Raw genomic sequence first — 22964 nt, forward strand, 5'->3', positions numbered from 1 at the left:
CAGGGTGGGTAGAGATGGATGGACACTTGACAGGTTGGCAGGGATATTATACAAGGGAGTCCTAATTTGGGTGCCTGATTAGATAAAATGACTTCTCTTTCAATTGTTAGATGTTACAGCACTATAATACTAATGTTTCCCTAAATCTCCAATACAAGATTATTTTCATGAATATGATTAATCCCAAGAAGCTTAAATATGTCTAAGCATTTTCCAAGAAATTAAATAAATTGTTCATTTTAATCAGCATAAAAATGGTTCTTGTTTCTAAAACCTTGTTTTAGTAACTATCAATTTAAAAAATGTGCAGCACTTTATATTCAGTAACTATTATATTTCTTATTTTGAAAAAATAAAATACCTAGAATTGTTCAAGAAAATTTAATTATTCAACAATCAAAGGATAGGGAATCATATGTTAGCAAATTCCCTCATGATATAGTAATAGTAATAACAGCTGACATTACTGAGTACTTACTGTGTAGATACTATTCTAAGTGGTTTGTATATAATAATACTGTTTTGTATAATTCAAAAATCTCTAAGTGGACACTATTATTCCCACTTTACAGATGAAGAAATTGAAGTCCAGAAATGTCGACATACTTGCTCATGTCACACCCTTGTTAGTGACAGAATGTGGATTCTAACTCAGCCAATTTGACTCCAGAGCCCATGGTCTAAATCATGTACCCTATTGCTATAACAGACCTATATCCTATCTTTAACTTGCCTGTGTGCACTTCAATACATATATACCACTTTATAGATTCCTAAGAAAAGAAGCTAACATATTATAAAAAAGCGATCTCTGCTTGTTTTCCCTTAAGTGTTACGATGACAACAACAGTCTTTATTTTACCTTTCCAGCACGCTTATGCTCTTGTTTATCCTTGTTGGCAAATCCAGTCATTGCTGAGGTTTCGATCATTCCTGTCAGAGCAAGTACTGGAGCAATACTCAGAATCAAGAGTGTCATCTCCCACCCATATATGAAGGAAACAATAACTGACAGTCCCATGTTAGTTGCATTTTGTGTTAAGACACCAATCCTCGAACCTGTTGCCTATAATCAGACATATTTTGGGGGAAAAATCAGTTAATTTAAAATGTACAAGAATTGCTATTATAGTTTCTTGCAAAACAAAGTAGGCTCTTTTTTTTTGAAGAATTTATACTCAGATTTTAACATTGAATTTATACTTAGAGATTAAATAATATCCATATTTTAAAAATGTCCTATACTATGGAGTCATTTTGCTTTGTCTACCTTATGTCTGATATATTATTTGTTATGTTCCTATTATTCTTTAAATATCTCTACTTTCTGACACAAGTATGTTTTCTCGGTCCTATGCCCAGAATCTGCCTTCTCCAAGGAGTCTCAGTTCCTTTTAGTGGAGAATGTTATTTGGAAGTCAAAATATGGTGCCAGTTGTGCTCATTATTAGTGAAATGTCAGTGAATAGAACTAGGAAATGTGTCTGTGTGTGTAGATGCATGTACACATTGAAATCTACATTTATTTCTCTAGTTATATTTCTTGAAATTCATAAGTTCACATCAATACCTACAATTCCAATCCAACACCACAATGTTATTTTCAGCTTACAAGATTTTGTTGTCTCCTCTTCAACAGTGAGAAACCTGGCCCTTATTTTCTTTAATAGATTTATGTGATCAATCCCTCTATATGTAACCAGTCTGCCACCATGGCCCCTGCCTCTCCCCTGCGTGGGCATCTTCCTCACTCTGCTCTGGCCTGGCTTTTCCACACAAGCATGCTGCCACACATGGATGCCCACTCACTGTATGTGGGCTCCAAACCCAGCCCCGTCCTTCCCCCTGCACCGATGGAAGGCTGGCTTCTCAGCCACTATGCTATGGGAGAGTTGAATTGAATAATTGAGGATATTCATTAAAATGTACACTTTGAAAGGGAATTCAAAATTACATCTTGAATTCCCTTTCTGCACTTTATAACTTGATTTCAGTAAGGAAAGTCTAAAGAAGTATTATCAAAGTAGAAAGGAAGTTGGAAACATCATGGTACAAGGTAACAAAATAAATTTTAAAAATTAAATAAGTAGAAATATCTTTATTACTATTTTACAAAAACCACATGCTTATGAATCAAGTTTCAGTAGGGCATGTGAAACATAATAAAGAGAATGTTAAATTCTTTTAGTGCTAGGATGAAAAATGAGACCCCTATTTACTTAGAAACACAGCTATAATCAACCAATATATCAATTCATATTTTAAAACATATTTTTACTCTGATCATGAAAGAATGACCATTGAAAGAGGTTTAGATAATGCTAAAATTTACATCCTTCCAGACATAAATAGATGCATATATTTGAGTTAGGATTGTCATCTATATGTAGCTTTTTCTATCTTGCTTTTATCCCTTTACATTATACTATAAGCTTTTTCCTGGGTCATTTTCTTCAAAAATATTTAGATTGCTTCCTATTTTTCACTAATACTAATAAAGATGTAGTGAGCATCTTTGTGTGAAATCTTTGTGCTTATATTTCATTTCATAATGTTAAATTCCTAGTCTGGAGTTATGTGTTAATCAGTATATGCTCTTAACATTCTTGGTAGCTATTGTCAAATTGCTTCTCTAAAAGATTATATCAGTTTTCACTAAAGTACTTCCAAATTAGTATTATCATTAAAATAACAACAATGAAAAGCCCTTTTTCTCTCCAGGGTTCTAATTCCTAAAAAAACTTCTGTGGCTTCAGTTTCAAGACTGCATTTAGCATTGATCCACTATTTCCCAGTTTCTCTCTAAGTTATCAAAGAAAACTCCAAAAAAGTGAAAACAATAACAGTAAACACCAAACCAACCACTAAATACTGAAAACTAAGACAGGCAGATAACCTATTTTAAGTGCCTTAGGGTATAATACACACAAACTCTAAGACCTATGAGGCTGAAGTAGGAATATCATTTGGTAGTTAATGATGACTTACACTCTGTCTCTTAAGAGTTTAAGGATGAGATAAATGTTTTTATGTATAAAATTAGGCAGTATGTTAGAGAAAAAGGTAGAGATATGTGGCTAAATGAGCCACACTAGATAAACATTTGAAAGCCACTTAAAATTAGTGCAAGGATTAAACATATCGATCTCATTTCTCAAAACATTTAAGTGTAAACTTGTCAAAAATTTTTAAAGATTTTATTTATCAAATTTTTGATGAGCCAGTCTTCTATTTGAGTATTTCTTCGTACTTAATTTTCTACAGATTAACCTGCAGTTGCATATCCTTGCTTACCCAATACATTCTGAATATCTACTTGTGTACTAAACTGCTGTTTGAAAATAAGATTATATATCTTTTTATATGTTTTTTTTGTTTAAGCTACCAGAAACTTATTGAAATATTCAGTCATTTCAACCAAGAACAGGCCACAAACCTTGCCTTTTGTTGATGGTGGTAGAATAAGAAAAGTCTGAAAACTCCCCTTCCATGAAGAATTAACAGAAAATGACAGGCATTTGGCCTTGAAAAATACTGTAAGGGATTGAGCAAAAAAGAAAGAAAGAGAGAAAGAATTCATGTACACAGACAACTGTGGTTTTGTGTGTGGGAGGTGGGCAGGTGGTAGTGAATGAGGATAGACAGATAAATGGTAATGGAAAAAATACAATAAAATGTAAAAAATTAATTTTTTTTAAAAAGAAGAATACTATAAGACCTAATGTAAAATGGTCTCAAAGAACTTGAGGAATTGTGTGTACCTCTGGAATGAATTTAGAACTGGAATCAGGGTAAATTTAATGAAACTTCCTTAGACAACAAAAATATAGTTATTTTCTTGGAAAGTGAGAGCAGAAAATCATGGTTAAATAATTCTTTAGATAACAATTATTTATGGAGTATCTACCAAGTCTAATAAGGCAGTATGCTAAAAGTGGGTAATACAATCTTTATAAGAAAATTACAGCATACAAAGGGGAATGGCTAACAAAAGAAAATAAAGGAAAGGAAACTCAGTATGCAATTATAGAAATAAAATTCCAGTATGGTAGGATTTTGGCTTCTGGTCAACATGGAGTAATGCAATGGTTTTATACTCCCATCTAAAACAAACAAAAAATAGGCAAAAAACATGAACCACTGGTATTCAAGGTACTGAACCTAAGGCAATGAAGGGCAGGGATGGGAAAGAAACAACTTGAGCCCAATCATTGCCCAGCTTACCCCTTGAAAGAGCATTCAGTCTGTGGAGTAGGAAGGGTGAGCTAAAACAGAGCCCAAGAGATGTCCTAATTTGAGTGGATAAAGCTGAGATTGGGAGAGTTCAGGGAAGCTAGAATTTGCTGCACAGAATACCAGAGAGAGGTATACGGAAAGAGAAATCTAGGTATCTGCAGAGGGTCCTCCTTCATTATTCAGCTGAGCAATGCGTGTGTGAGGGCTGGGAATAGTACCTGGTCACACCAGCTAGATTGGAAACCTCATGATTCACAGTGTTGGGTAGGGTGTGTAGGAGAGTCTTGCCTCAGTAGTAGGCTCTAGTCCTGCCTAATACACCTTAAAATCAAGACCCAACAGGATCAAAATGTTTTCAGGTAACTTAACCACATCCCAGAACAAAAGCAGACTTATAGCAATACAAAATTATCCAGCACTCAAAAATATTAAATTCACAATGTGTGGCATTCACTCAAAAATTACCAGGTATGCAAAAAAGCAGTAAAATAGGGCCCATAACGAGCATAAAAAAATCAACCAATTAAACTGAGCCAGAACAGACACAATGTTAGACTAAGAATACAATGAAATTAAAAGTTGTTATTGTATAACAAACATTGAAAAAGTTAGATAATGAAGATATCGAAAAGACCCACATCAAACTCTACAAATGAAAATTTCAGTGTTCATAAATAAACTTTCATTGGAACACAGTTATGCCCTTTTTTATCTATAGTCAGCCTGTTTTAGTGCCATGATGATGGAGCTGAGCGGTTGCTAGAGAAACCTTAGTTCTCCTCCTGTGGTGCTGCTGTCAGTGTGCTGCAGATCTGTGATGCGACTATAGTTTGACAGCGTGTTGTGTGCCACATACACTGCTGAACTGACATCTTATCCTAATTTTAAAAATTATGAGTGCATATTCAACATCTGAAAACAAGACAGGAAGAGAAAAGACTTGGAATGTCCTGCTTTTAAGGATCAGTGGACTATGCATTACTGTGTGTTCTGGCTAGATACCACAGTGTTGTGTTTATTATGCCATGGCACTATAGGTTACTAAAAATATATAAAACATATCAACATTAGCGGGTTAAGCACTCATCACGATATTCCTAATTCACAGGAAAGCAACATTCAGAAAAATTAGAAATTTAAAATGAAGGATCTCATTTTAGCATAATTTTTTCACAAAACTAAAAAGTAAAAATGAGGGTGAAATTAAGTCTCTGAGTGGTTCATTTATTAGCTAAGCAAAGAAAGCCATTTAGAGGTAGTGAGTTAATTAAATCATGTTTGCAGCAGTGGAAGAAATGTGTTTAGAGAACATAAACACACATTGGATGATTAGCCTTTTGGTGAGAACGGTTGCTCAAAAAGTTGAGAACCTTAACAGCAACAACAATTGTCAATTAAAAACCAAGGTAGATTATTTTGATTAGCTTTACCTGCTTCTTGATGGGTTGACATATGTTACTGATACTGCTCAACTGTATGTAGGTTTTTTGAGGAGCCAATGATGACTTTGAAGTAACTGAAAAATTAGCTTCTATGAATAGTCTGTGTGGAACAACTACCAGTGAAAATATTTTCAAAGAACTTGAGAAAAAACTAAGTCAGTACAACCTGAAGTGGAATCTACTAAGATGTATTGTAAGTGATAATGGTGAAATTATTTGTAGAGCAGAAAAAAGACTTAGACAAATACATAAATTTTGTAGAAATGTAATATAAAGTATTTAATATATTTTTTAAAGATTTAATTAATTTATTTTTAGAGGGAGGGGAAGGGAAGGAGAAAGAGAAGAAGAGAAACATCAATGCGTGGTTGCCTCTCACACACCCCCTACTGGGGACCTGGCCTGCAAACCAGGCATGTGCCCTGACTGGGAATCAAACCAGCAACCCTTTGGTTTGCAGTTCAGTGCTCAATCCACTGAGCCACACCAGTAAGGGCAAGTACTTAATATTTTTATTCATTGTATTATTCATCAGCAAGTATCTTGTTGAAAATAATTGAATTTATCAAACACTATTGACCTAGTATGGTGAATGGTGAGATTCATTTGCTCTTATAAACTTAACCATATTTATTTTTATTTTTGTCCAAAATGGAAGCTATCTTGACTTGTGTTACCACACAACAGTTCGAGGGATTAGCAATGATAAAGTTTCACTGCAATTATTTGAGTTCAGAGCTGACATTAACATTTTTCTTTACTAGAAAAACCACACTTAGCTAGTTATGGGTCTGGATATTAGCTTCTGCTATAGACTTGATAATGTCTCTAAAGGAATTCAACCTAAAATTGTAATGCAAGACAAAATTATATGCCAAACGTATCCTATGTTTAAGTCATTTTGATGAATACTAATGCTGTTTGAATCACAAGTAATGCCAAGCTGTTTTATACATTTCTCGTGTCAAAAAGTTAAATCAAGAAATAAGGTCACCATTGTCCAGGTAATGATAACCTTGTTATATTTAATCAATTCACTGGGCTTTTTGAATTAATAAATGATTTATTTTATTTCTTTGGACAATATAATTTTAGTTTTGATGAGACTTCTTAGAACATCTGGTCTGTCGGTATTACATCAAGCATACATGTAGTGTCCATAACACTTTCTTGTGGACAAAAGTGAGGTAAGACTTTTGGTTGACGAAAAGGGGTTGCAGAAAGATACAGCAATTATATCCTTATAATTCTGTGGAATCTAGTCTTCCAAAGAATCTGAAATGGCCTCATACCTTTAGTAAAATGATATATTACACAGAAAATTGTCTGTTGACAGATATACTGGCAGTACGCCATTACCTCAGGCTGAAATAATACCAGCTAAGTTAGTTGTATTTAATTAACTATTTCAGGAATCATGTTGTCCGATGACTTTATTTCACTAACATGTTATTCTCATGGCTCACAAAGTATCAGAGCTTCTAAAAATCGCCAGGAGAACATATTTGTGATTATTAGGAAAGGTTTCAAAGTAATTTTTATTTTTATTAAGGAGTGTTTTTTTTTAATCAACATGCACCCTAATGAATTGGATAAAATAAAGTGTAATTGAAATTGCATGGAGAAGAAACTGAGATGAAATGTAAGTTGCTATGATAGGAGATATGGCCCTGAATTTTTTCATGATTCTTCTCTAGTGTAATGTATCTTTGTAGGAAAAGAAATAATGGACAAACAAGATGGTAAATAATTCCTCCTTTCATAAAAACAGTATTCATTCAAGCAAGGGTTTATGTGAATAACATGCTAATAGACACAGTCTCACTCTTGAAATCTTTCTTCATTATTTTATTATTTAAACTTAACAACTGTAAAATCTGCCATCAGTATTCCAACCACTTTTTTTTTAGCTACTACTTCTCATTCAATGAAAATGATTTCACCTGTTCAGAAGTTATTTTGAGACCAACATTCACTAACTGCAACAAGAAAGTTTCAAGTGATCTGAACAAAACTTAGCACAAAATCACTTCCAGATGTATACATGAATCCAACTTGTTCGACATGATGGTAAATAAGATCTTATTTGCTGTGGGAAGAAAAAATACTAAGCTCTTATTAAAACTTCTAAATTTTGTGTTTTCACTTTGTTACTTTTTCCTGTCTCCTTAATTCTGAGCTCTTTCACTAACCCATTGTTGGCATCTTCTTCAGTCTACTGGTTCTATTACATCTGCTAAATCTTCTTTATTTTTGGTTAAAAATACCTAGAATGGCAAGGCTTTCTTACATCTTTTATTGAGAACTCTGTTAGTCCTGGGATTTACCTGGTCTCCTTATGTGGGTCATGTCAGTGTAGCTCACACACATGCACAGACACATGTGTGTATGTGCACACATACGTAGGACATACATATACCACTTAAAAATAAAAGCAATATACATACCCCTTGAATTTGTGCTATATCTATGGCTAATATTGTTGTCAAGGCTCCTGTGTTGTTTTCCTTATCATCAAACCAGGAAATATCCTAGAGAAAAAAGGGAATTAACATATGATTAATAAAAAGGTTCTCTGAGTTGTTGTTTTGCTATAGTATATCACAAGGCATTTACCTGTCTCCTCATTCACAGGTACTTAATTTTTATAAAGATCATGGATCAAATGACTTTTGTTTCTTATTTTACAAAGATCTATACTTAGATATAAACTGAAAACTTAAGTCCAACAGCGTGGACTCATTGTCATCATACAAAATTGTTATAATAATTACTGTTAAAATGGTCAGTTTGAATCACCAAGTAATTTGTAATTTTATTCTGCAAGTAATTTGTGGAGAGTAGTAAGGTGAGCCCTGACTGGCGTTGGTAAGTGGTTTGGGTGTTGTTCTGTAAAGCAAAAGGTCGTTGGTTTGATTCCCAGTGGGACATGCCTGGGTTGAGGGCCAAGTCCCTGGTTGGAGGCATGCAAGAGGCAACCATTAGATGTTCTCTTTCTCCTTCCTTCCTCTCTCTCTTAAAATAAATAAATAAAATCTTCAAAAAAGTAAGGTGATATGTAACAGAACTTAGGAATATTTCCAAACCTTCCTACCTAAACTGATTAATAATAAAAAGTCTACCTCCTTCCCTTTTGGACCCATACAGGGAAGATTTTCCCTGATACTTCATAATACCCCATGGATTTTACAAGCATTGGCCATTGTGAAAAGTGAAGGAGGCAGAAAGGCTGCTATAAAACCCGTGCAGCCAAGAAGCATGTAGTCTGAAGAAGGAGACAGGTCAAAAATACAAGCAATAAAAGCATCATGTTATAACCAATTTCATTTTCAACAGCAAATAGAGACAGCACTTAGCACTTCTCAAAGCAAGGAATTTTGATTTCCTTTTAGTAGCTATTGAATGTTTCCTCCCACTCACTCAAACCCCAGTTATATCTCCTGTGGATTAAAACTACATGGGGACTGTCTCTGAAAAATGACTTATGTTTAGCAAGTGAAAAATCTGTGGTCTTGTAACAAGCCGGTCAGGAACCTGGTGCTCAGGTTACAGATTTCTGCCAATTAAAGAAACAAAAGCATAACACGTGGAGGGCTGTGTATTAATCATGAAGTCATGTGGGAAGAAAGCTCCCATGGAGGAATATGGCAGGAGCCAGAGTATGTACAACCCTGGTATGACAGCGCTAATCTCTAAACCCCGGAACTGCAATAGTGTCCCAAAGACTTTAGGGTCTTTGATATCCAAACGGCATCCTGTAGAGATCTTGATCTGCACAACACAGTAACTTTGACAACACAACCCTAGTCAAGAGCCTAACATGCTGTGCACTCACATCAGAAGCAATAATACTATAGTAGTCTTGAACTGGAAGACACTGTCTGTTTTTTATTATATACCCAAACAATTAAGTATACCATACATGTTCCAATTATTTCTATATATGTTCCATATATTCTATATATGACATGAATTGCATAAAGAATATTTAGATACAATAGAATATTAAAATGTAGAATGAGAGTTGATTACTGAATATTGCATTCTTAATTCTATAGCAACACACAAGGCATAGGACACATATGTGACTAGTCTTAGTCATTATTTGATGTGCAATCAGTAAGATGTCCAACATTGCTTTTCAAGTCAGCAATTGTATACTCTAGGGATTGTTTTCCAGCATAGGCAATGTATGCTCAAACACTCAGCACAGTTTCTAGAACATAGCTAGGGCTAAGTAAAATTCTTGTTTCTTCTTCCTGATGGTAAAATAATTACAAGTAAGGCTATCGGGTTTTTTGATACTAGTTAATACATTCTTTTTCCTATCAATAATTTCACTAGAAATAAATACACTATGATAAATACTTGTATGTACTTTTCCATTTAACCATCACAACTCTGTGAGGTAGATACTATGATTATCTATGTTTTATAAATGAGGAAACTGAGGAACTGAGAGATTAAATAACTTGTCCAAGGCCACACAGCTGGCAAACACTGAGGCCAGGATTTGAACTTAGGCAACCAGATGCCAGACTTTTTAATCAACTATGCCTCCCATCTAACTGAAGTGTTGTAGTTGAGTTTCATTACCTGTTTCTCCTGTTTCAGTACTTGTTACCTCAAATTCTTTTGGACGTAGCTTTTTGAGATCCCTTAGTGATCACCATTTAATACTATTGTCGTATCAATTAGAGACCCTCCCTCTGAAGTGTTAGCCACTCTAATTTAGAGAGTAATGGGAAAAAATAAACTTCAAATCTGTTAAAAAACCCAATGAATCTATAGGTCAACATTTATCATTAAGAAATATAAGTTTAGCTCTGAAACACAATGAACAATGAATTATTCACAACCACTGAAGTCAGCAACAATTAGAACATTCTTTCAACTAAAAGGAGTTCAAGTAATCAAATAAAATATAAATTTTATACCTACAAAAGGACCACACCTGTTTCCATAAATACCTCTACCTCAAATGAAGTTTCAAAATGGTTATAAAAAATGCTGCAAGTCTCAGCATGCTTTGTAAGACTTAAAGTCTCAGGACAAAAGTGAGATAATAAGAGTTAGGCAAAACTGAACATTAGGAGCTTCCCTTACTATAGACAAAAGTAAAACTGGTAAGATATTTACAAAGAAAAGGCCAAATATACTATCATTTTCTTTTCCTCCAATTAAAAGAAAACAAAGATAAGAGGAAAAAGAATACTGAAAGATGAAAAGGGAAAACAAACAATACGCTGAAAGGGCTGAGTTAAATTTATGAGGACATTTAAAAAGGCAGAGAGCAGAGAGGTTCTGTGTGTGTCTTTGCGTGCGCATGTTTTTTGAAGGACCAGAGTTTATGGCTTATAGGTGGGTGCATTCTTATGGGCAGAAACTACTTTATCCAAGAATGTTACTGTCCTGATGTTCACATGGCTAATGCTAGGCAGAGCAGTAATGTCCATCACTAACAATCAGCATATTGGATTAATATCTGCTTGCTAAACTGGCTCATGGCCTTGAGACTCTTCCACTGACAGCATGCTGTGAACCTCTAGAGAGGAATTTCAAAGTAAAGTTTGAAAAAATTAAAAAGTATGCTCCTTTTTAAAAAAAATCCTTAGCCAAGGACACATTTTCATTGCTTTTGGGGGGGATGGGGAGGAGGGAGAGAGAGAAAGAGAGAATGTGAGAGAGAAACTTGGATCAGTTGCCTTTGGTGTGGGGATTGAACCACAACCTAAGTATGAGCCCTGACCTGGAATCCAACCTGCTATCCGTTGGTCTATAGGACGACGCTCCAACCAAGTGAGCCACACCAGCCGGGGCAAAATGTACATTCTTTAGCTTAAAATATTCAGACAATCAGGGAACATTTAAAAAAATTCCCAGAAATTAAAAATCCTCAAACATGAAAAAACATAAATCATAAAGAAAAAAATGAGCAGGAATTGTCAACAAGTGTGAAATATAACATTAGTTAATTATAACTCCACCTTATTTCATCAGAGATGTGCTACAGACATAACATAAAGTGTTCATTAAAAAAAACCCCCTAAAGTACCAACTTTAACATGAGCAACATGTGCAGGCATTAAAACGTTTTGTGATCCCTTAGGTAGATTTTTCTTTTTCTGGATTAAGGAGTGTCTCCAGTTGTCTCTGACTTGATCTTTTTGAGCAGAGCATGTCAGGCACCAACTGCTTCTGAGCATCAGGTTGCTACGGGAAACCTCCCCTTTGTTCCTCAGCATTTTGGATGGCATAGTTCCCTAAGTACACAAAGGTGGAGGAGTTTTGTTACACGGCAGTCCTCCAAACGCTACTGCTAAAAGTCACAAGATTTTAAAACTGGTTTTGATGATTTGGTTGGAGTGACAGAAACTCTATTTCTGAAAAGAAATGACCCTGGCAGGAAGCTATTTGTTCCTGCACAGTGAGCTCTGGTGACAGAAAGCATGGTGAAGGGCTCCAAATGATTACTGGCTTTCAGGGTAACCCAATACACCTCAGCCTCCTGAAAGAATTTTTGAGGTGCTGAACTACGACATTCTTGCCTTTTGCCCCCAAGACTCACTTCTCAAGATTATTACTTAATCCACCTAGTTTTAGTTATTTCACAAGTGTGATTGATCATCTGTGTGCAGCAGGCTGACCTGCCAGCTAGACTGATGTTATCTGAATTCAGGACTCTTCCCATCAGGAGAGAGACTGGATGCTTTAAGAAGTATGAAGTGAAAAAAACTTAAGGGGGATAAATGGTAATGGGCAAAAATGCAAAAATCAAAACAAAACTAAACTAAAAAACCTTAAGCTGTGCATATGGATGAGAACAAGGGAAATGAACTCCTTTTAAAATGTTCTCCAAGATATTGAAGCTCTTAACTCTCCTTTTCAGTTTTAATTTGACCTTACATTCTGATCCTAGAACACTACATTATACATTAAAGATAGATTTGTTGAGAAAAATGCAAGGAACGAGAAGTAGACTCTAAACCCTGTTTTCTATAAGTTGTAATTTAGAATATAAGTTTGGACTTGCTTCTATTAGGTAAATATACTATGAGAATTCTGACATCAGATGCTGGTTGGAACACAAAAAACATGCTTTTAAATGAGAAAAAAGAGATTATATCAAGCAAGCAAAATTCAACCAGAGACACTGAAATTAAGAACAAACTCCCAGGGCAGGTGGGAGGGGATAATGGGGGTAAAAGGAGGAAGGATTTTCAGGAACATCTATAAAGGACACATGGACAAAACCAAGGGGGGTTGGGATCAGGGGTGGGAGGTGGGGATGACTTAGGTGGGGGAGAGTGGAGGGGAAAATGGAGACAACTGTACTTGAAAAACAATAAAAATAAAATAAAATAAAATGGAGAAATTGACTTGAATAAAAACTCAAAGCTAGAATATTTAAAAGAATATTTTAAATAAAATAAGAAAAAAGTCAACTAAACACTGACCTGATATAACATGGCTTTAAATGCCAAGCGTCTTAATCTCATGGTTAAAATTTCCCCTGCTCTGCCATAAAATAATCCCTGGAAAACAAAAAGAAAATCTATATTTATTTTTAACTCTCTTTTCTATTTCTTTCTAGTATTAGTTACTATATTTACTTATTTATATTTTACTTAGTTATTATATTTAACTCAAATAGAGAAGACAACATAAAAAGTAATCACATTCAAATTTGTTTAATTCATTGAACACTTACCTGAATAAAATAACTGACAAAGCAAATAACACCCAAAATGACAAATACCATGGAATACATTTCTGCATCATGCTTTAATGTGGCTTTATCATCATTTTCAAACATCTGGAAAGGAATACATTTTTTTTATCAGGTTATTGGAGGAAAATGTGAAAGAAAGGGAAAAAACAAAAATGTCCACTAGGATTTAAAATGAATTTCAACATAATAAAATTAAATATGCATTTCTGGAGGTAAAGTACACCACTGTTCTATCCTCTATGTTTATTAAATATGGTAAAAACATAATTTGCTGTTAATTCTCTCACTTAAGCTATGTCAATATTAAATCAGACAAATGAGTCCTCTGTCTGTTATTATTTTCACAGTAGCCACCAGTTTGAATTATTTCCAATAACTTTTAATAACTCACATTTCTTAGTATTACTCTATTTAGAGCACTGCCTATAATATGAGAACTTTGTACATGTCCCTAGAACTTGTTCCTAAAATTAGTAATTATACGTGTATTTGAATCTATGTTGACAAAGCATAGCTGTGCAAATCTGGGAGACTGAAAACTTAACATAGCTCTAGTAAAATCCTTGAATCCATCAACTTTCCTGGGTCCATCAGCATAATACAAAACTCTATTTCCTCTCCCTGATCTGGCTGGCAATAAAAAATGGCCATTGTCTCAACTAGTTGAAAAAAGAACAGTTGTATTTGTCTATTTTATTGCTTCAATGCTTTGGAATGCTGATACAGCACTGGAGTCAAAATTAGAAAACAAAGCAGTTTCTTTACTGATTGCCCAGTCAACAAGGCCCAGCCAAACACTTCACAATAGAGGTGGGCTTATTCCCTGAGCACATTTAGTTAAGCTTTCTACCATGGTACCACCGTGGAGGTGACCCTACCACAAGTCCCAGTGTTCCCCTTGCCAGATCAGAGTACAACAGGTCTGTTCTCTCAGGCAACACTTTGTTTAAAATTGTTAAAAATATTAGCAAATTAGTTTTACTTACAGTTATGATTTTTGCAAAGATGACGGAAAATATGGGATGAACAGTTCCATTTAGAACAGAAGCCAATGTCCCCAGAACCACAGAAGGCCATTCAGACTTGTTTAATTTAAAAATTTTTAATAGTGAAACTTCAGGAAGACTTGCCTATAAATAAAATACCTTGGTTAAAACCCAGTTTGAAAGTATGATAGAAATCAGTGTTAGCTATCTTAAACATATCTATAATGTAAAATAGCAAATATAATAGGTTGTAGAGTAGAAAGAATTCTTCTCAGAAAGATTTCACTGCCCACATTACTGATGGCGACCTCAAACATACAGACATCTTGCCCCAAAGCGACTGTGCAACTTCTTCTGGCATTTCACTCAGTCGCTACCATTAAAAAGTACAAATTAACCCACGTGTTCTGATAGCTAAGACTCACAGAAGAAATGGCAGGCATGTTTTCTTTATTACTGTTAAACTGGATGGAATATCATATTCTAGGATAGGGCAAAAATCTAGGTAGGAACTAAGCAGAGACAAAAGGTAAAAGTTTTATTAGCATTTTAAGCTTGAACATTTTCCAGTTTCACGACAATTTACAGAAACATTTTCTAATACCTTTGTTAAAAGCTTGTTTGGGGCTCCCATTTACAAGAAAATTGCTTCAGTATCTGAGCATATTACTTACACTTGCCAAGCCTCAGTTTTCTCATCTTTCCAAGGGGGATGATATCAATTCCTACCTTATAAGATTGTTTTTAGAATTAAGCTTAACTCACTATCTGCAAACAATAAGTACCCAATAAATGTTAGCTGTTGTCAATGTTATTATTACAGAGAAAGGATTATATTATGCAAAATCCCAGGTCTTATATAGAGAAAGCACAATGCAAGTTCTGGTATCTGTCAGCCCTTCCAATGGGATGTCTGGACACTGAGATAAACTTTCAAAATTTTGTGAACAGCTTTGTGATGAGTAATTATTTTGAATAGAAAAATAGACAGCAAACTACTAAGCATTTCATATGTTAAAACTTCCTTATGGTATTCACTCTTGAAATAATGACATTTATGAACCTAATAACCAGAGAGTTCTCCAGGAAAGACTATAAATAGTTTATAATTCTTGCTTTAATTTTAGTCTGGCAATATAATGCACACTCTATTGTTTGAACAATAGAACTTTTCAAATTCTAAAGCCTTGAAAGTCTATTTTCAGGATGGCTAAACCACAATTACATTGGGTTACTTAATTTCACTATTCTTTCCTTTTGAAGTTTTCTGAAGATCATCATCACATACAGCCTCATTTTTTTACTTAGTTGACAAGTCAAAAAAATACAGAAACTTAAAAAGTTGCATACTAACAACTCTGCTGAGCACTGAGCATGAATGTTTTTAATCAAATTTTTAAATAAAATCACCTCATTTTGTAGTAAAACAAAGGCTTAGTGTGTCCCAGGACATATCACCAGTAAATTACAGAACCAGTAGATGCAGGAGGGCTATCTTGCTCCTATGGAATAATCTATCATTTTGCCTCTGGGAAAATATACAATAACAGGTTAAAAAATAAGTATCACTAAAATAATATTATCAAGATAGAAAATAATAAAATAAAATAAGATAAAAACAAAATAAATATACTAAAGCAAGGCATTGAAAAAGTCTTCAAAAAATTCACTGAAGCCAAATGGCAGCCTTTCACGGCAATGCCTGCTGGTACACTGCTACAGATGGGTTCCTGTAACACTCACCTAGCAGGGGAAGCCTGTACTACAACGGGCCCACCCTCCCCTTTATTTTGCCCCCCCCCACCATATATCTACTATATGATCCAGTCATTCCATTTCTAGGTATTTACTCAAGAGAAATGAAGGCATATGTACACACAAAGTCTTATATATGAATGTTCATAGCAGTTTTGTTTTTAATACCCCAAAAGAGTAAGTGACCCAAATTTATGTCAACTGGTGAATGGATACATAACTTGTGGTATATCCATACTCAGCAATAAATGAATGAACTGTTAATTCATGCAACAACATGAATGAATATCAAAGTAATTATGTTAAGCAAAAGATGCCAGATGAAAAGAGTATATATACTGTCTGACTTCTTTAATATAATTGAAGAAAATGCAAAATAATCTGTAGTGACAGAAAGCAAATCTATGGTTGTAGGAGAGGAAGATCGGCAACTAAGAGGTATGGGAGAATGGGGTTACAAAGGGCAGGAGAAAACTTCTGTGGGTAATGGGTATGTTCATTATCTTGATTGTGGTGATGATTTCACAGGTGTGTAATTCTATCTAAACTTATCAAATTGTACATTTAAATATGTATAGATTGTTGTATGAAAATTATAACCCAATAAAGCTGTAAAATATAAAAGATGAAATTTTAAATTCTTTGGGAGAGTTTTTTAACTTTTTAAAACCCTTTTGTATGTTTTTACAGAATGCCTATAAATTCATATATTTTTATATCAGAAGATCTTAAAACATGCTATAACCTATGGCATATTTAGGTAGCATGGAGTCTTTCATGGTTTTACTATGTATTTTAATATTTAGTATCAAATATTTAGAATATAGAATTAGAGTTGATTTTTTATATTGATAATGTAGCCTGCAACCTTGTTAATTCAAAGATCAGTTTTAGTATTTTTTTTTTGGATTCCTTAGCATTGTTCACATAGAGAAGATGGTTATACATCTTTCTTTCCTATTTGGATACCTTTATTTTCTGACCATGTTGTACAGTCTGGAATTTCTAGGATGATCTTGAATAGAAGTGGTGAGAGTGTACATCCTTGTTTTGCTCCAGATCTTAGTCTTTCACCCTTCAGTATGATGCCAGCTGTAGATTTTTCTGTTGATGCCCTTTAATCAGTTGAGGTAATTTTTTTTCCATTTCTGTAATGTTGAGAGTTATTGGGAATGGATGGTACATTTTATCAAATGAGTTTTCTGCCTTTATTGAGATGATTAGATAGTTTTTTTCTTTAAACTTTTTAAATAAGGGGAATTGCCTTAGTTTCTGAATATTGAACCAAACTCACATTCCTGGGATAAACTGTACTTAGTGGTAATGTATTATTCTTTCTATATATTGTTAATTGTAGTGCTAAAATTTTGTTAAGAATTTTTCCATCTATGTTCATAGGCATATTTGTCTATAATTTTATTTTCTTCTAATATCTTTGTGTAATTTTATAAAATTCTCAGTTAAGGACAAATTCTCATTTGAGGCTTGTTGATTTTTAGAGAGAGGGGAAGGGACAGAGAAAGAGAAACATCAATATGAGAAACATCAATCAGTTGCCTCCCATACACACCCTGACACAGAATCAAACCCACAACCTAGGCATGTGCCCTGACCAGGAATTGAATTGGTTTACGGGATGGCACTCCAATCAACTGAGCCACACTGGCCAAGGCTCTTTGTCTAATTTTGATATCAGAGTAATGTTGGTCTCGTAGAATAGGAACGCCTTTCTCTTCAATTTTCTGTTTGGTAGAATTTACCAGTAAAGCCACTTAGGCCTGGAGTTTTCTTATAAAAAAGGTTTTAACTACGAATTCAACTTCTTTTTTATAGATGTAAGATTACTCAAATGATTAATTTATTTTGGAGTAGGCCTTACTAGTTTGTGTCCTTCAAAGAATTTGTCCATTCCATCAGAGTTGTAGTACTCATTTGCATAAATGTGATTATGTGTTTCCATGTGATTGCATTAATATCTGCAGAAACTGTAGTGATGTCAGCCTCTAATTCTGAATATTGTCTTCTGAGTTCTACTTGCCCAGTAAATGCAGAAGTAATCAGTTTACTGATGTTCTCAAAGAACCAGCTTTGGATTTCATTGGTTTTTCTTCTTTAAAATTGTTTTCTTCTAGTTTCTTTAGGGGGAACTCAAATTAGTTTATTAATTTGAGATCTTTCTTTTTTATATAATACGGGTGTTTAACAGTATAAATTTCTTATTATCCCTTTGTGCTTCACCCCATACATTTTGAAATTCTCATTTTTTGTTCAGTACAAAATACTTTTGAATACCTCCTTTGATTTCTTCTTTGATCCCTGCATTATTTAAAAGTGAGTTATTTAGCTTCCAAAAACCTCACGATTTCCCAGGCTGCGTTCTGGTTTTGTTTCTGATTTAATTCTATTTTGTGCTGAGTTTTTAAAAGTTTATTAAGACTTATATTATGGCCCAGAATATGTTCTATCTTGATAAATGTTTCAGATGCACTTGAAAAGAATGTGTATTCTTCTGTTGACAGGTCTAGACTTCTATAAATGTCTATTAGGTCAAGTTGGTTGATAGTCATTAAAGTCATTTATATCTCTACTGAACTTTTGTCTATTTGTTCCATCAATATTTAAGAGAGGGGCGTTTAAATCTCTGAATATTATTGTGAATTTGTCAATTTATGTTTTCAGTTCTTGATAAACTTATCTTTTTGTAATTATGAAATAACCCTCTTTATTCCTGGTAATTTTTTTTTTTTGCTCTGAACTCTACTTTGACTACCATTAACATCACAGTCTACCTTCAAGTGTAATAATATGTATCATTTTAGAACATTAAAATAGAATACTTTCATTTCTCCCTCTCAGTCTTTTGGCTATTTTTTATACATTTTTACTTGTGTTATATACCCCACACTGTAATGTTATTTTTTCCTTTAAAATGTAAATTATTTTTAAAAACATATTTAGAAGACAATTATTTTATATTTACCCATTTACATACTATTTGTGATACTCTTCATTTCTTTATATAGATTCAGATTTCCATCTGGTATTATTTTCCTTCTGCCTGAAGAAGTTACTTCAACATTTCTTATAGTAGAGATCTGCTGGTGATAAATTACTTTAGCCTTTTTGGTCCTGAAAAATTTTATATGTTGCCTTCATTTTGAAAGGCAATTTTCTGCATGTAGCATTTTGAGTTTTTTTCTTTTCAGTACTTTACAGATATTGCTTTATATCTTCTAGTTTGCATTATTTCTAGTGAGAAGTCTGTGTTTTTTCTTACCTTTATGCATATTGTGTTGATTTTCTCTGGCTGCTTTAAAATTTTTCTCCTTATTGCATTTTTTTAAAGCAATTTGATTATGATGTGCCTTGGGATGGTGTTACTCATGTTTATTGTACTTGAAATTTATTGAGCTTCTTGGATCTGTAGGTTTTTAGTTTTCACCAAATTTGGAAAATTTCTTTTCATTATTTGTTCAAACTTTTTTTTTTGTTCCCTCTTGCTTTTCCTTTGGGGACATATGAAATATAGTTGCAATAACTCTTTAATATTCCTACTAATTCTACCAAGTGTGCCATTCTTGGATCTATTTATATTAATTGATTTTTCTCTTCATTTGGAGTACCATTTTTCTTCATTTTAACTTGCCTGGAGATTCTGATTTTTGATTGAATGCCAGACATTGTAAATTTTACTCATTGTTTTATTGTTATATATATATATATATATATTTGAGCCTTGTTCTGGGACACATTTAAATTACTTGGGACTGGTTTGATCCTTTTGAGTTTTGCTTTTAGGCTTTGTTATATTGGCTCAGAGCTTGAGTTTATCTTGGGGCTAATTTTTTTCTCTCTCTGAGGCAATACTTTTCATGTCCCTCTCCCTCCCTCCCTCTCTCTCTCTCTCTCTCTCTCTCTCTCTCTGTGTGTCTCTGAGAAGCTTTCTCCTCTCTTGTCCTTTGCTCTGAAGACTCACCTACTTTTGCCTACTACCTAGGCTGTGTCTGGGTTTCTCCTTCCAGCTCTGAGGCTTGGAAACTACCCAGGAAATAACCTGGGTCAATGATAAGGTTCATCTCATTTTTCTCCTCTTTCTTAGGGGTCACCATCTTATTCTGCCTGATGTCCATTGTTATAGAACTGTTTCATGTATTTTGTCCAGTTTCTTAGTTGTTTCAGGCAGGGAGGTAAATCTAATCACAATTAACCATAAATAAACCTTGGCTAGAAGTAGAAATTTCTAATTTTATCTGGTTTTCACAGCAATTGACACAAATGATCTCTTCCTTTTTTTGGTAACACTTTGAGTAGCTGGCTTCTATGATACCACCCTCTCCTGGATTTTCTTTTGTTTTCCAGTCATTCTTTAAGCTCCTTTGCTGGTTACTTACTGCTTTTCAATTTGAATTTAAATTTTGCAGTGTTCTAGGTCTCAATCTCATTCTACTTACTTCTCCACCTATACTCAATTTCTCCTTGGACAGCTTTAGTCAGGCCCATCGGATTCCTTATTTAGTCACCATCATCTCTTCCCTGCTCTGTTATCCCTGGTCCACTCGGGCTCCCAAATGCCATTTCCACACAGCAGCCACATCAAGTAAATCAGTTCATGCACTCTTCTGAGTAAGACCCTTTCGTGCAACAGTTATAACCTGCTTTGTGTGGTGGAACCCTTTGGAACAATGGTGAAGTCCATGGACTCTTTCCCAGAAGAGTTCACAATGATGTACTAAAATAACCCATAGTTCTCAAAGAAAGCCAATTATACTGAAATATGGTATTCAAAAAATTTAGCAAAAAATTCCAATTGTGACAGTTATGAATATGCTTCATTATTAGCACATTAAATAACAAGATCTAATAGTGATGAGTGTAAATAGATATGAGATATCTAAATTAACTAATATGATATGAAAATTTCCGTGATTTTCATTGGTGACTTCACATGCACTGGTAATTCTATTGGACTTTGTTGTTTAGATTCATAATAAAAATAAATTAAATTTCTACCAAGGATAGGTGGGGAAAAAATTTGCAATTTTTTCCCATTCAGTTTCACTGCCTCTGAGTTCTAACCAGAGATTCCTTGTGGGTCAGGAACCATTAATTAAAATACTGATGGCTTTCTATTTGAATGAGAATAGTATCCAAAGCTGTTATTATGGCCTACAAGACACTACATGATTTAGTACCTGATTATCTCACACACTACCTCTCTTCTTTAGTCACTGTAACCCCCAACTCCAGGCCCTTATATTTGCTGTTCCTGTATTTAAGATAATACAACCTCTGTCCTAGTTATTGATATATTGCCTCTCAGGTCCAAATTCATCCTTTTGCCTGACAAATATTTCTCCTTTAACAGTAGTAAGATATCAAGCCCTGTCTGTAGAGGGTACTGGAAAGATACTGCAGGAGGAAGAAATTTTTCTCCCTACTCTTTCTGGTAGATCACTGGGAAGGCTCTTGCAGGGTGAACTTTTTCTCCAATGTTCTGCCTGCAGTGTTTTCAGAACAAGGTGCTCGTGGTGAATAGTTGTCTCATATGTTTGGCCACCAAGTGCTTTCTCTAGCTCTTGGCTTGGCCAGTAAAGGTGCAACTGTGGGCGCAGACAGCACGGGTCTGTTTCGTCCAGGTCACTGATGCCTGTATCCTCCTATAAATAGCTTTGTTCACTTGGGTGAGGAGTACTTATGCTCTTGCTTGCTTCCCTACTCCTACCCCCAGGCTTTTTCACAGTCCAGATCACCTTTCTTTTACCCTCTTTACACACCTCAGTGTAAATCTCACACCCCTCAGTACTACTCTCTTCAATCCCCACTCTGATCTCAAGTCTCATTTCTGTTTCCCCCCATTCAGCCTCCCTTTTCTTAACAGGCCCAGCATCACTTTGGGCCTCAGCCCACACTCTGGACATTTTGCTCAGCACTGTCTGGTTGTACCCTAGGATTAGACCACTAGATCCCATATGCACATGCTGGTGCTTATCTGTGTCCTGGTAGTGGAGTGGATTTGGGTCTTTATATGACCTCAATTGATCTTGAGCATCACTGGTAGTATCTGTCCCACACTTCCTGAGCCACTGTTTTAACCCATGGTTAGCCTTATAGGAAAGAATAATGTAGCATTCTCATGAGATTTCTTGTTCACACAATGACCTCTGACAAAAATGCAGTCTTACTTGAGGGCCTCTTTCTCATAGTGGATGCTAAAGTGAAGTCTGGGGAAGATTTATGTTTTATAAATGTAGTGCTCTAGTAACATTTTATCGTAAATAAATTCAAAATATTATAAGGATTAAATCAAAATTCATTGGAGAACATGGTAAAACCTGTTGATAATTGAACCATTACCTCTTTATGTTCAGTAGATTCCTCAGACTTGTCAGTAAAGTCTGACTTGATGCTATTCATGGAGCACAGAGGAACCGAGCTGGTATTTTTTTCAGAATATGAGCTGGTATTTTTTTCAGAATATTCCAACTGTTCATCAGCTTTTTTAATATCCTGAATAATGAATATACAGGATAATGAATATTAGAATAATGCCTTAAAAATTCAAAGGAAGTTTATTAAACATCCCTCTCAAGCTATATTTTGTCTCTGTTATTGAAGTGGTATACTCGTATTCTTGTGCAGGTCTTGCTGAAGTTTTCAGGCTTCACAGAGAGCAAGTCCAACTCATACTAAAATGTTAGTGAGTGATGATAACTTATTCTGCCTCCACCCCCTCCCCAAAGATCTGTATAATTAATTGGAGAAAACAATGCCTTAATCCAAAACAATTATTCCACCAGCAGGGACAGATCTTAG

The 22964-nt window shown here is 34.6% G+C and overlaps 1 protein-coding gene and 1 long non-coding RNA gene across 2 annotated transcripts in view; one reads left to right on the plus strand and one right to left on the minus strand.

The window, feature by feature from the left end:
* LOC123480020 (uncharacterized) overlaps positions 1 to 22964 on the plus strand; it is an 87264-nt gene that overhangs the window by 32489 nt on the left and 31811 nt on the right. The window lies entirely within an intron of this gene.
* ABCB5 (ATP binding cassette subfamily B member 5) overlaps positions 1 to 22964 on the minus strand; it is an 86209-nt gene that overhangs the window by 18111 nt on the left and 45134 nt on the right. The window contains exons 15-20 of the mRNA XM_024563082.2: positions 22506 to 22658; positions 14397 to 14540; positions 13390 to 13494; positions 13136 to 13213; positions 8126 to 8209; positions 863 to 1066 (exon numbers count right to left, since the gene is read on the minus strand). Of these exons, the coding sequence (XP_024418850.2) occupies positions 863 to 1066; positions 8126 to 8209; positions 13136 to 13213; positions 13390 to 13494; positions 14397 to 14540; positions 22506 to 22658 (768 nt within the window). The remainder of the gene's footprint in view (positions 1 to 862; positions 1067 to 8125; positions 8210 to 13135; positions 13214 to 13389; positions 13495 to 14396; positions 14541 to 22505; positions 22659 to 22964) is intronic.

This window comes from Desmodus rotundus, chromosome 6 (assembly GCF_022682495.2).
Source record: "Desmodus rotundus isolate HL8 chromosome 6, HLdesRot8A.1, whole genome shotgun sequence".
NCBI lineage: Eukaryota > Metazoa > Chordata > Mammalia > Chiroptera > Phyllostomidae > Desmodus > Desmodus rotundus.